Genomic DNA, 14,701 nt, shown 5'->3' on the forward strand with positions numbered 1-14,701 from the left:
GGTCCTGTCTGAAGGAGTAACCTCAGGGAGTGTTTTACATAGAAATGTGTAACAATCTTGAGAGATTTAATAGAATCAAGTCCAGCAAAAGATAATTGTGTGTGTGTGCGTGTGTGTGTGTGTGGTGGAGGTGGAGATGGGAAAGGGGATGCTGGGTGGTGAGAAAGGTACAAACACTGAATGTTCCGGAAAGGCATATATACTGTTTAAAAGATAACAGCTAGGTGAGAACTGTGTTTGAGAATAAGGAATTCTGGAAATAAAAAAATTACACTCTGGTTCAATTTATCAGTTCACTATGGTTTTTATTTATTCAACAATAAGAGAAAAAAATCACAAAGCAAGTGACCCAAAATAGCACATTTTGTGCATTTCTTCAGGCCCTTGGCAGCACCAGGCAGGTGTGTTCACTCTGCACTGACTTTTGTGTGAATCTCCCGGCTCTTCACCCGCAGCTTGTTGACCTGGGACTCGGCAATGTCAGCCCGTTCCTCGGCCTCCTCCAGCTCGTGCTGGAGCTTGCGGAGTTTGGCGAGATTAGTGTTGGATTGCTCCTCCTAAGAATAAAGTTGTGAGAATTAGACTTCGTGGTTCTTATTGCACTTGTCACGAAACAGGATTATTTCCTCAACTCAGATACTTCTTTCTTATGGTCTGTTTGTCATATTTGACTTCAAATCCAGACCGAACTTGTAGTTTCAATTACTTTTTTGACTCTAAAGAATGAAAGAAGGAACAGTTTTGAAATGGAAGAGACAGGCTCATTATGCCCAACCCATGTATATGTGAAATCAGTTTACCATGTATGGGTTGTGTGGAAAGGAGGAAGAGACCATCTATGGTCACAGAGATTAGAAAGTAAATGTAAGATCAAATTATTAACTTTGGGAAAATTCCACTTAATTTTTTTTTTTTTTTGCCATATGTTTTGACTCTGGTATACAGAGATGGGAGAAAAATTGGGCTAGGAAGAAAGTAATGCCCTCCGTTGGCTGGACTTCTTTCTGTTCTGTCGCTCCCTTTTGTGTGCGCTTTTCTTATCTCCTACCGACTACGTTGTGTCTGGAAGAACGGGGAACAACCAGGAAAGGTGAAGCTGGAGAGACTTCCAACACAGCCCAATTTGCTATAGCAAGTGTGCAGGGATAAGCCTCTGCTGATGACACTGGTTAGTGAGTGAAGGAGTCAGTTGGGGTAAAAGATTTCTATTTGGCTTTTGGGAATACTTGATTCTTCCCATTTCTAGAGGGACAGGAATATTTATCTTGGTGTTAGATTTTCTACTGGAGATTCTTTGCAGCTATCAAGTAAGGTGGGTTATTTGGAATTTTCTTTTTTCCCCCCAACCCCTACAAATTGCTTAATAATAAAAATATCTCCTCTTGAAATCTTATTCCATAATTAGAATTTGGGAGTAAATTCAAATTTATATCATTTCTTAAGAATGATATATTCTTACTTATCTCTTTTTTGTCATAAATCCTGGGTTTTATTTGTTTTTAATTAATTTATTTTAATTGGAGGCTAATTACAATATTGTGGTTTTTGCCATACATTCACATGAATCAGCCATGGGTATAGATGTGTTCCCCATCCTGAACCCCCCTCCCACCGCCCTCCCCATCCTATCCCTCAGGGTCATCCCAGTGCACCAGCCCTGAGCACCCTGTCTCAAGCATCGAACCTGGACTGGCGATCTATTCCATATATGATTATATACATGTTTCAGTGCTATTCTCTCAAATCATCCCACCCTTGCCTTCTCCCACAGAGTCCAAAAGTCTGTTCTTTACATCTGTGTCTCTTTCTAATTAACACATTCTCTTAATACCACAGAAGTTTTATTCTTCTCTTAAGGGCTTAAAGATACTTACAGCCTCCTCAGCTTGTCTCTTGTATGACTTCACCTTCGCTTGTAATTTATCTACCAGGTCCTGCAACCTGAGTACATTCTTGCGATCTTCCTCAGTCTGGAAGTTAAAAAAAAAAAAAAAGGTCTGCATTCAATCCAATAAAATAAACCTAATATAGGTGGTGACATAAATCACTTTGATATGATGGCAGGTGGGCCTGGGGTAAATGTGGTCGACACTGAGGCTTCCTTCATAGTATTAACAGTAGCCACTCTTGATAAGTATACCATGTGCAGGAACTATGTTAGAGAGTTATACAGTTCTTTAATCCTTACCTCCCTGCTCTGGTGAGTAGAATTTACAGGTGATTAGTGTTAGGTAACCTATCAGAGTTTAAAAAGTAAGAGAGGCCAATACCAGTTGACCTGGCCTTGAAACCTATATTCTTTCTTCACTTACACTATTTTTAAAGGTATTCCTGATTTTTGTGGCTTAGGAGAGTGCCCGTGATAGGTGATTGTGTTATTTGCCCCTTACATATATCAAGCTAATGTGTAGCTATTTTTGAGTATCACACAGTCTGTAGGTTTTCTTTGGGCAGGAAGTCTGGATATTCTAGAAAGCTATTCCCCTTACCTGGTAGGTGAGTTCCTTTACTTTTCTCTCATGTTTCCGTAAGCCTTTAATAGCCTCAGCATTACGCTTCTGCTCACTTTCAACCTCTCCTTCAAGTTCACGTACCTACAATCAAGAAAGATAATTATATAGTCAGTCTTGGGGGATATTAATTGACTCATGACCTACTGATGATACTGGGTGGATGTCCTCAGCCCCAGGGTAAGGATGGGAAATCAATATACAAGAAGAGAGAAGGGTCGGGGGTGGGGGGGGCGGCGGTGGTGGTGGTGGTGACTTTTTCCCTTCCCAGATTCAGAGATTGAGAGACCCACCCTGGCCTCCAGCTTCTGGATCTGCTTCTTCCCGCCCTTCAGGGCCAGCTGCTCAGCTTCGTCCAGGCGGTGCTGCAGGTCCTTCACCGTCTGCTCCAGGTTCTTCTTCATCCGCTCCAGGTGGGCGCTGGTGTCCTGCTCCTTCTTCAGCTCCTCAGCCATCATGGCCGCCTAATTAGTAAATAAAACAATACCGTAATCCTGGTAATAGCAGGTAACACACACAGTATCATTAAACAAATGCTCATTTGCTCACATCAGTGATTGCCTTCTTGGCCTTCTCTTCTGCATTGCGTGATTCTTGAATTACTTCTTCCACTTCACTCTGGAGTTGTGAAACATCATTTTCCAGTTTCTTCTTCGTGTTGATCAGGCTGGTGTTCTGTTAAAAGTAGTGGAAATTTATAAGACTAGTAGTTTGAACACTTGGGATTTTATTGATGTCTTACTTGTTGACTCAAACAGGGGACCTAATAGCAAGATTTCACTAAACTAAATGTTTGTTCCATGCAAAATGTTAATCATTTGCAAGGTTTGTCGCGTCCCCCTGATTGCCCATCTGATTTGTGTGTGAGGATGTGTGAGGTTCAAAAATGCCTATATTAATTAATTGCTCTTTCAATTATATGTCAAACAGACATCACTAGTATTCTATCCTTGAAACGTTCGAAAATAATTGCTTCTTTTTGTGAGAGTGCCTGGCACTGAGAGTTCTTCTATTAGAAGGAATCTATTTTCTGTTAACTTGAATGTTTTGCTCCCTTTGGGAGTATTGAATAGTAATTCAGAAGAGTACTTCTGAAAACATTTTCTTAAAATTTTGCCCTGTGGTTCTCTAAGGGAAGCAATACCACCTCAGTGGGTATTTAGAAACTTTTAGGGGTGGATATTTTTGGTTGTCAAAATGACTAGGGTATTTAATGCCTTGGCAGGTCAGTGATGCTGAATGTTGTGCAAGGCAAAGGGACTGTAAGCACTGTAGTGGCTGAATGCTGACATGCTTCTGATGAGAAATATTAAATGGAGCATTTTCAGATTGTGTAGTCAGTGGATAATCTTTATTTAAGCTTATTCCACATCATGGTTTTGAAAATAATCTAAAGACTCAAGCCCTAATTTTAAATAAAAAAAAAGTAATACCCCTGTCCCTTTTTTGGTAGAAAATCTAAAAAAGAAACACAGACACCAAAAAATCACCTATAATCTCATCACTTCAAGATAATTGCAATTAATATTTTAAAGCATCTCCTCCATCCTTCTAAATATACACATATTTATAAAAATGGAGTGGGGCTTCCCTGGTGGCTCAGTGGTGAAGAATCCACAGGCCAAAGCAGGAGATGTGGGTTCGATCCCTGGGTTGGGAAGATCCTCTGGAGAAGAAAATGGCTACCCACTCCAGTATTCTTGCCTGGAGAATCCCATGGACAGAGGAACCTAGTGGGCTACACAGTCCATGGGGTCACAAAGAGCTGGACATGATTTAGCGACTAAACGGAAGCAGCAGCATCACAGTCTACAGTATTTGTTTGATATGAGGGTGTCACCTGGGTGTGCAGGAGCTGGACGCGCTCACTGGCATCCAGGAGCTCCTGCTCTGCGATCTTCCTGCTCCTCTCCGTCTGCTCCAGGGTGGCCCGCAGCTCCTCGATCTCAGCCTGCAGCAGGTTGGCTCTGCGCTCCACAATCGCCAGCTGCTCCTTCAGGTCCTCCTGGCCACGGAGAGCATCATCCAGGTGGAGCTGGGTATCCTGTTAGGTTAATAAAAAGGCCTTAGACACTCTAAAGAAGGTGTGAACATCCTAGGAGATGAACTGGAAGAATGGGCTGGTACCAGGCACAGGAAATGACAGGCCTGTCATTTGAATGAGCATGAAAATGGCGATGTTACCAGCTAGGGATTCTTGTTGTGTTTTATGCCATCAACTGGTTATTTTTCACGTGCTAGGATCATTTATGGTGCACTTTCTATATGCTCTACCCATCACTTGACATCTCTTTTCTCACTTGATCCTCAAAAGTAACCCTACGAGGTGGTAGTTTCATTCTTATTTTGTGGAAGAAATAGAAGTTCTGAAAGGTTAAATAATAACTTGCCTAAAATCAGGCAGTTAGTAAGTGACAAAACTAAGACTCAACCCCAGGCCTATTGGCGCCAAACTCTTCTAATTTCTCTCATATCATATCTCTGGGCTTCTGGGTTATTTTCCTTTTTACATAATATTTCTTTAAAAATATATTCTATGTGTACTTAATTTAGCTCCCTCATACTATGAATTGCTATAATTTGTTAAAGGGAAAAAAATGGATGGTTTAACAAGCTGTTGTGATGAATGGGAGACAGGTTACATCCCTCACTCATCTGGGCTGTACAGTGGACCCATCTACCTTCAGGATCCCTTGGGTGTTCCTGTAGTTCCTCAAGCTCTCTGCAGCCAAGCGATTGGCATGGTTCAGCTGGATTTCCATCTCATTGAGATCTCCCTCCATCTTCTTCTTGACTCTCAGGGCATCATTCCTGCTCCTGATCTCAGCATCCAGTGTGCTTTGCATGGTCTCCACAACTCTAATGTGGTTCCTCTTCAGCTGTTCGATTTCCTCATCTTTTTCAGCAATTTTCCTGTCCACTTCAGACTTGACCTGGTTCAACTCCAGCTGGATACGCAGGATCTTTCCCTCTTCATGTTCAAGAGATGCCTTAACAAAACAATGATCAATTAATAATGGAAAATGACTGGAGGATATTCCCTTGTGAGCCAAACCCTTACTAATATCAGTTTGTCTAATTTTACAAAGTACAATACAACAGCTAGGCAATGGCACCCCACTCCAGTACTCTTGCCTGGAAAATCGCATGGACAGAGGAGCCTGGTAGGCTGCAGTCCATGGGGTCGCTAAGAGTTGGACACGACTGAGCGACTTCACTTTCACTTTTCACTTTCATGCATTGGAGGAGGAAATGGCAACCCACTCCAGTGTTCTTGCCTGGAGAATCTCAGGGACGATGGGGCCTGGTGGGCTGCCATCTATGGGGTCGCACAGAGTCGGACACGACTGAAGCGACTTAGCAGCAGCAGCAGCAGCAGCAGGACTCTGCTAGGTAAATCATCCTTCTGTTTATTTAGTCGTGGATTTTAGAGGAAAGCTCTGTAATAAGGGTGCTTTGTAAAGTATAAAGTGCTATACTAATTCCTATTGTAGAAATTCTCAGTTTTAAAACATATATATATATATATATTTCTGATTACAAAATAGATGTTCACTGCATCATGTGGGCATAATTTATAAAAACAGAGAAAACCTTCCTATCGTGCCTCCACTCAGAGGCATAATTTTAATGTGGTGCATTTTCTTCTAGTTTTTTTCCCTGTATATATACATATTTCAGTTCAGTTCAGTTGCTCAGTCATGTCCGACTCTTTGTGACTCCATGAACCACAGCACGCCAAGCCTCCCTCTCCATCACCAACTCCCGGAGTCCACCCAACCCATGTCCATTTACACATGATAAAATTGTATATGCAGATATATGTCTTGCTTTAAAAATTATCCTCTACCATAAATATTTCCCTGTATTAATTACATTTAAATGGCTGTAGAAAATTTCATCATTGCATCACTTTATTTTTGGATTGGATAGCTTATGTTGAAACTTTGCCTCCATTTAGGACAGTCTTAGGGGATAGATTCTTAGAAATGGAACCGATAGGTCATAGTATTCCATTTTTAAGACTTTTGATGACTGTCATCAAATTGCCCTTCATCAAGGTTATATGAGTTCAAATTTTCACCAGCTCTGTAATAATGGATCCCTTTCATAGTACCATTGCCCAACATCATAATATATACCTCTGCTTCCTCTAAAGCAGCCTGAATTTCACATTTCTCTTGTTCCACTTGCTTCTTTATTTTTTCCAGTTCATGGATTTGCTTCCCTCCCTCAGCAATCTGCTCAGTGAGGTCAGAAATCTCCTCTGTGGGTGAACAGAAGGGAGAAGAGGTCAGAAATGGAGAGGTCCTGCCAAGGCCATATAGGATAGAGAATTTCAAGTGCACTCACGCTGCAAGTTCTTGTTTTCTCTCTTTAGGGTTTCAAGTTGGTCCAGGGACTCCTCATAGGCATTCTTGACTTTAAACAGCTCAGTGCTGAGAGAGCGGGACTCCTTCTGGGAGGCCTCAAGCTCAGCCTGAGTTTCCTCATACTTCTGTTTCCATTCTGATAGGACCTGAAAAGCAGTCAATTGTCAGCTGATGGAGAAAGGGAGACTAAGTATTAATAAAACGTGGGTGGAGTTTATATAGGCTGAGCCACCTTGTCAAAGTTCCTCTGCTTCTTATCGAGAGCCGCGCAGGCAGCATTGGACCTCTCCACGTCGAGCATGAGGTCCTCAACCTCATTCTGGAGCCTCTGCTTGGTCTTCTCAAGGGAGGCGCATTTGGCGTTCACTGCTTCTACGTGTTCCTCAGCATCCTGCAGACGCTGGGCCAGCTTCTTCCTGAGAAGTAAGCCAGGCAATTAAGGGGAAAGGTCAGGAACAGGGGTAAGTGCTAAGCTCTCAGCCCCCTTTCACAATCCTAATTCTGAACTATGAAATAGACGTCAAGTAGCACGGCTTTCAAAACTGTGGTAGCCAGAACTGCTTTCTAGATGGATAAACTATGAAAAGGTCCAAAGTGGTGAATGGTTGAACGCAAGTTTTTTGTTTTTGAATTCTTAGAGGCTGTTGTTGGAGCTGATGTTGTATGTATCTTACTGCATATGGTTTGGGGACTTGCAGGCTTCTGATTGAGTATGGTAGGGAGAATGATTAGCAAGGGTAATTCTATTGATTAATGTATATCTCACCTCATTCCAAAAAGGATTTGAGACTAACTGTTGGGCACAGATATACTGGGCATATTCTTTTGCTTTCTCAGACTTTCCATTTTATTTTATATACTTTTTTTTCCCTAGAAAAATAGCCAGTTTCTTTTAATCATGTATATTTGGAGAGTCTCACCAGGAAAAGAAAGGAATAAATCAGGACAATTCATGCAGTCTAAGCAAAGGCGGGGTTCTTCCCCCCACCCCACTTCTGAATTGTCTACATTCTTGCTTTATTCTCAACTGTGTGCCAAATATACAAGCCTAACATATGCAAAAACCCTTATCCCTGATGCTCTAGAAGATTTACTGAAGGTCTCCTTTAGTCTGTACACAGACTAAGGCTTTACTTTATTCAGACTGACCCTGGACATTATGCACAGTTTGGGTGGCCCCCATTATGAGTTTTAAGAGATCTGTCTTTGTGCCTCAGTACTTAAGAAGGTGGTCTCTGGCATCAGAATGTCTGATTCTAATCCCAGCTGTACTATTTATTAATCATATGCTCTTGTGTTAGTTGGTTAACTCTCACAGTCTCAATTTCCTCATCTGTAAAATAGGGATACAAATAACAATGTGATGTAATATTGCTATGAAAGCATTTAAATGTTAATATGTAATATATATTAGTATTGGAGACATGGTATACACTCAGTAAATGTTAGCCTGTGCTATTGTTATGTTATTATCCTCATCACAGATCTTTCTGGGAGTTGCTCAGCTAGGAAACCTGTCATTTTCCTCTTCCAGAGTTCACAGTACACACTTGGCCTCCTCCAGCTCCTCCGTGCGCTGGATGGCGTCCGTCTCGTACTTGGTCCTCCACTGGGCCACCTCGCTGTTGGCCTTGGACAGCGCCCTCTGCAGCTCGGCCTTGCCCTCCTGCTCCTCCTCGTACTGTTCGCGCAGCAGGTCACAGTCGTGCCGGGAGGACTGCAGGGCGTGGGCCAGGGCGTTCTTGGCCTGCGGAAGTATGAGTTCACTGACTTGAAATCATTTCTTCAGTGATATTTAACTTATACACTTAAAGTAGAATCTAACTGAACATGTTTAGATTTGATTAGTCAAGATCTTTGGTGAAACTTACTTTAGTTTCTTCCTCTAGCTGACGTTTCAGTTCCTCAATCTGCTGAGTAGATGCTTGCTTGGTCCTTGAAAGCTGAGAGACCAAAGCATCTTTCTCATCCAGTTGTCGGGAATATTCACCTAAGAATTATAGAAGTAAAGGAATTTGCTAGTGGCATAAAAAAATAAGCCTAAAGGTTTGTATATATATTATACATAAAATTGACAGATATATACTTCAAATATTGTTATAGAATTGGCTGCTGCTGCTGCTGCTGCTGAGTCACTTCAGTCGTGTCTGATTCTGTGTGACCCCTGAGACAGCAGCCCACCAGGCTCCCCCGTCCCTGGGATTCTCCAGGCAAGAGTACTGGAGTGGGTTGCCATTTCCTTCTCCAATGCATGAAAGTGAGAAGTGAAAGTGAAGTTGCTCAGTCATGTCCGACTCTGAGCGACCCCATGGACTGCAGCCCACCAGGCTCCTCCGTCCAAGGCTAATAGAGATTAACAAGCAGCATTGCTATCGGAGAGTAACAAATAAACTAGAACTGCTGATTATTTCTTGCTTTTTTTTTTCCTGACCTTGTCAGCAAATTTTGGTAGTTTGTTTACCCCCCTGTAATATGAGAGTATTGCTATTAACTCAGAATCCCCAAAATTGCTTTTTTCTAGGACGTAGTTGTGGGACTGTGGGGAAATCTCTACCGGCTTCCGTCTGCAGACGCGCTCTCTGAGCTGTCAGGTCGTTGATCAGCCGCTGCTGCTCCTCCTCTTTTGTCTTAAGTTCACTCACTTGATCTTCTAGAGTGCGGCACATCTTTTCAAGGTTTCCCTACAGGACACGTAGCCATGAAAGATGAGATACTGAATGCAGTAAAAAATAAAATTAATACTTGATTCTTAAAATATTTTTAGAGTGAAGCTATGTCGGCATAAAGCTATGTCGAGTGTGACTAGAAACTTATGGCCAACTCTATGGAACATGTTAGGTTTCAAGCATGATGGGTGCATGATGTCCCTAAAGTGGTCATTGTTGGAGCTTATTCACTTATCCCAGTGGTACTTGATGCTGACACTTAAAGAAGGTTGTGAAACAATCTTAATTATTTGTTGCTTTAGTTGCTCAGTTGTGTCTGACTCTTTTATGACCCCATAGACTGTAGCCTGCCAGGCTCCTCTGTCTATTGGATTTTCCAGGCAAGAATACTGGAGTGGATTGCCATTTCCTTCTCCAGGAGATCTTCCTGATCCAGGGATTGAACCCGTATCTCTTGCATTGGCAGGAGGATTCTTTACTACTGAGCCACCAGGGCAGCATATCCAGCATTTTACAAAACGAAATAGAATGGAATGTATCAGAATAGAAAATTTTAGATCAGTGCCGTAAACAATGTTTAATGCCAGATAACAGTGAGGGTTCTTACAGATTATCATTAATAATTACCTGATGGGGCTGGGTTATATTGACAACTTAGGCCAATCAGTTTCTCCCTCTGGAGTTGAATGTGAAACCAATTGCATGTAACTCACATGACTAGGAAAACCAGAGCATTCTTGAGAGGGAAGGTGCTGGGAATGCATGTTCAGTACAAGAGGAAAACACATTTTCAAGTTCCTATTGTAGGTCTGGCACAATGCTCGATACTTTGCTTCAACTATTTTTTTGGTGTTTTGTGGTTGCACCGAATGTGACTTGTGGGATTTTAGTTCCCTGACCAGAGACTGAACTCAGGCCCTCGGCAGTGAGAGCGCAAAGTCCTAACCACTGGAGCACCAGGGAATTCCCAGCGTGTACCATTTTATCAGTAATCCCATCCTTCATGGAACCCATTATGAGCACTATTAATCTCAGCTAAAATTGTTGGCTGGATGGCATCACTGACTTGACGGATGTGAGTCTGAGTGAACTCTGGGAGTTGGTGATGGACAGGGAGGCCTGGCATGCTTCGATTCATGGGGTTGCAAAGAGTCGGACACGACTGAGTGACTGAACTGAACTGAAAGATAGTTTTGGGAAAATAAAAATAAAGGGAGTATCAGGTACCTTGGCTTTGGCAACGGTCTCTGCGTTACTGCTGAGGTCATCGATCTCCATCTTCATTTCGCTCTTCTCCTTCTCCAGCTTCTGCTTGACCCTCTGCAGGTTGTCAATCTGCTCCCCCAGCTCAGCCACACTGTCCGCGTGCTTCTTGCGAAGAGCGGCCGCCGTGGCCTCGTGCTGCAGGGTGGCCTCCTCCAGGTCCCTGCGCATCTTCTGGAACTCGGCCTCCCGCTTCTTGTTCATCTCAATCTGGGCGGAAGTGGCCCCGCCGGCTTCTTCCAGCCGCTCGCTGATCTCCTCCAGTTCCCGGGAGAGGTCTGAGCGCAGCTTCTCTGCTTTGGCGCGGGAGGCCCGCTCAGCCTCGATCTCCTCCTCCAGCTCCTCGATGCGGGCCTGGCGGTGACATAGCACGTTAACGTGATCTCATCTCAATTTCAGGTTTTTGGGGTGAAGAAACAAACGGAGGTGAGATGCTGCTGCTAAGTCACTTTAGTCGTATCTCACTCTGTGCGACCCCATAGATGGCAGCCCACCAGGCTCCCCCGTCCCTGGGATTCTCCAGGCAAGAACACTGGAGTGGGTTGCCATTTCCTTCTCCAATGCATGAAAGTGAAAGTGAAGTCGCTCAGTCATATCCCACTCTTAACGACCCCATGGACTGCAGCCTACCAGGCTCCTCCATCCATGGGATTTTCCAGGCAAGAGTACTGGAGTGGGGTGCCATTGCCTTCTCCAGGAAGTGAGATGACTCACCTGCAATTCTTTGATCTTCTTCTGTAGTTGAATTTCTACTGCCTGCTCATCTTCAATTTTGCTTAGCAGATTGCTGATTTCAAATTCTTTCCTTTAGACAGAAGAACAAGACATATTAGTACTCCTACGAATTGAAATATGGTGTCATATAGAATTTTTTTCGGGAGTTCCTACTTTTTAAGTTTCTCGTCAAGTTGCTGTTTGTCGTTTTCTATATCTACCATGGATTCTTGGGCCAATTTCAGGTCACCCTCCAATTTCCTCTTGGCTCTTTCTAGATCCATTCGAAGTTTCTTTTCTTGTTCCAGAGACCCTTCAAGCTAATGCAAAAGTAAATTTCATTAAAAATTAAAGGAAATTGAAAAAACTTCCAAATGGATATTAAAAACACACTTACATCATCCACTTGCTGCTCTAGCTTGGCTTTAGCTTTGTTCAGGGTGTTGACTTTGTCCTCTTCTGCCTGCAGGTCATCCAGGGTCTGCTGATGGGCCTCCTGGAGAGCCTTCTTCTCCTTGGTCAGCTTAGCTATGACTTCGTCCAGGCCGGCCATCTCTTCTGTGAGGTTTTTAACCTAAAAGAGTTAAAAGAGAAGTGACCTCTGCAGTGGAGCAGCTTAGATGGATGGCAGTCTCTGCATGGTAAAGGGCAGTATGATTCATACCTTGTTCTCTGTGGCATGTTTCTCCTTCTCAACCTTGGCCAGTGTCAGCTCAAGGTCATCTATGTCTTTCTTTAGTTCTGCACATTCGTCTTCCAGTTTCCTCTTCTTGGCCGTCAGCTCAGCATTCATCTCTTCCTCATCTTCAGCTCTCTCAGTCACCTCCTTGATCTTAGCCTCCAGCTGGATTTTGTTCTTAATCAGTTGCTCACACCTTTCCTCTGCATCAGCCAAGGCATCAGCTTCCTGAAGGGAGATTCGTTAAACTAATTAGAGAATTTGTTACTTATTTTGAACTTGTTCTTTGCATGAAGTAGAAGTGTTTACTGAATGCTAATGAATTTTTCAGTATGAGTATAAGTTAATTGAACATTATTCCGTTGTTTGGAGAAATGTAACTAATTAGATCCGGGACTATAGATTTAGAAACAAATTAGTCTGAAAAATGGCTGAATTGAAGCAATTGACTGTTTTAAAAAGTAGTGTATAGAAGAGTGGGAGGACCAAAGCCTGAGTTCTTGTCTCAAATTTGCCTTATTCCTCTTATACTCAGTTATCTCCTGTAATTAAGAGGGTTGGAATAGATGATTGTTAAGAGCATTTCAGCTATAATATTCAAAGATTTTGACTTAGTCACATTGGTTCATTTTGGCTTTGGTCATTCTCTAGTTACTAGATTGAATTTAAAAAAGAAAAAGAACATTTTTTATACTATGGATATATTTCCACGAAACATTTTTATACACTCAAAACCTCCCTGATAGGCCATAACAGTTCTATAATTGTCCAAGGTTTCCTTTTCCATTTTAAGAATTAGTCTCAAAAGGAATTTTAGAGTATGTCAGAACTTGTAATTTTGAGAAACTATATATAACTCAATAAGGTTTTTATAAATGACTAAAGGACTCATAAAAATCAGTTCAGCCACTGACTTATTAGATTACTCTGATCTGGGGAATTTCTTTAACTTCTCAGTGTTTGTTTATATCTTAAGTTTTTAAAATGCTTGAATGAATGATAATGGGGACTTTTCAGGGTTCCTTTGCTTTCAAGTGATACGCTTAGTACATATTTACTCACTGACTAACGATAATACCTATGAAGAGAGGTTAAAATGAAGAGGCTGTGATACTGTGCTTTAAGGAAAATGTAACTCATATAAGTTAATTTATCAATAGGAAAAGTTGAAAATAGCTTAAAAATTTTAAGAAAGCTATCCTTTTTATGGATTTCTTCATGACATTGTTGGGCTTGCTTGACTTGGACTAAGGAAATGGGAGATTGTAATTGGCCAGAATGTTGGTGCCAAGCCTGTCCCACTTTGATTTCAGCTTCTTCTTGAATCAATAAACAGAGGAGAGACCTTAAGAACTCGGGATCTGTATCAAAGGAAGAATCACAGGGTTCACTAGCTCTGCCTTTTACCCTGGTAGTTCAGTTCAAATAACTGCAAGTCAATTTGTTGGGCTAAATCCTGGGGGTTGGGAAAAAGAGATCCAGAGAGAAATAAGAATGACTGTCTTTTTTGAGTTTAAATGCAATCTTATACATGTGTATTCAGAAAATAGGGCTCCACTTTTCAGGCTGGGTTGAAGCATTAAAGCAGTCATTTTCTCAGAAAAATGACTGAGATTTGAGGGCTTGCCTTTAAATTGCTTCCTTCATGGCTGTTAAATTTGTGACATTGTTAAATAAATTCTTCAATTTCCCATTTGCAATTTGGAAGTAGTTCTTGCCTTCTTCATAGGAATGTTGAAAGTTAAGTGAAATACTGAAAAAAGCAATTGGAAATATTCTTTTTCAAGAAAAGGCCATTTGTAAATCCAAGGTGTTTGTGAAGTCAAGAAAATGGTGCAATTGAAGTCACTGACATGGTGCATTCAGCACAGAGGGTACTCACAGATTGAACCTGGAGCTGTAGGTCATTTTTCTCTTTCAAGAGAGTCACCATTTTTTCCTCCAGTTCCTTCCTTTTGGCCTCTGATTTGGCCAGTTCATCCTTGGTTTTCTGAAACTCTTCCTTCATTGTGGCCATCTCCTTCTCTGTCTCTGCACTCTTGAGGAGGGGCTTGATCTTGAAAAAAAGTTTCATCCAAGGCCAGTGCTTGACGTTCATGAAGGCTCGTACGTTATACTGGATGCAGAAAAGGGCTTCTCTGAAATGACAGGAAAGGATCAGTGTAGGTTGATCCATTAGAGACAACGTTGTTGTTGTTATTTTTTTTAAACATATAAACTCCCCTTTTAATGACCACCCCACATATAAATGATATGCCAGATTCTGTATATTTTATATGCAGGCCACATAAACACACATTCCCACCCACTCCCCCTTAGAGTGGTCCTCAGTATGACCTGTTGGCTAATGTGCACTGCTCATACTTAACAATTCTGTGTTCCCAAGACCCTGTCACACTAGCAAAGAAGCTGACTTTAGAGGAGGGATACTTTGTATATATGAGCAACATGCACCATTTTAAGAACATCTGAGAAATCACAGTGTTAGTGATTTGG

General features: G+C 42.0%; 1 protein-coding gene across 2 annotated transcripts in view; it reads right to left on the reverse strand.

The window, feature by feature from the left end:
- Positions 1-274: 274 nt before the first annotated feature.
- The window catches only part of MYH8 (myosin heavy chain 8), a 30,025-nt gene continuing 15,598 nt past the window's right edge, over positions 275-14,701 (reverse strand). The window contains exons 22-40 of one of the 2 annotated variants that reach the window (NM_001206174.3): positions 14,088-14,343; positions 12,191-12,433; positions 11,924-12,100; positions 11,701-11,846; positions 11,527-11,617; positions 10,777-11,166; positions 9,438-9,564; positions 8,755-8,873; positions 8,434-8,630; positions 7,116-7,299; positions 6,864-7,029; positions 6,653-6,777; positions 5,192-5,500; positions 4,351-4,554; positions 3,060-3,185; positions 2,804-2,974; positions 2,490-2,594; positions 1,875-1,970; positions 275-557 (exon numbers count right to left, since the gene is read on the reverse strand). In NM_001206174.3, coding sequence (NP_001193103.3) covers positions 408-557; positions 1,875-1,970; positions 2,490-2,594; positions 2,804-2,974; positions 3,060-3,185; positions 4,351-4,554; positions 5,192-5,500; positions 6,653-6,777; positions 6,864-7,029; positions 7,116-7,299; positions 8,434-8,630; positions 8,755-8,873; positions 9,438-9,564; positions 10,777-11,166; positions 11,527-11,617; positions 11,701-11,846; positions 11,924-12,100; positions 12,191-12,433; positions 14,088-14,343 — 3,382 coding nt within the window. In that variant the 3' untranslated portion in view covers positions 275-407. The remainder of the gene's footprint in view (positions 558-1,874; positions 1,971-2,489; positions 2,595-2,803; positions 2,975-3,059; positions 3,186-4,350; positions 4,555-5,191; positions 5,501-6,652; positions 6,778-6,863; positions 7,030-7,115; positions 7,300-8,433; positions 8,631-8,754; positions 8,874-9,437; positions 9,565-10,776; positions 11,167-11,526; positions 11,618-11,700; positions 11,847-11,923; positions 12,101-12,190; positions 12,434-14,087; positions 14,344-14,701) is intronic. The other variant, XM_015458666.2, reaches the window with a different exon arrangement.

This window comes from Bos taurus, chromosome 19 (genome assembly GCF_002263795.3).
Source record: "Bos taurus isolate L1 Dominette 01449 registration number 42190680 breed Hereford chromosome 19, ARS-UCD2.0, whole genome shotgun sequence".
Classification (NCBI taxonomy): Eukaryota; Metazoa; Chordata; class Mammalia; order Artiodactyla; family Bovidae; genus Bos; species Bos taurus.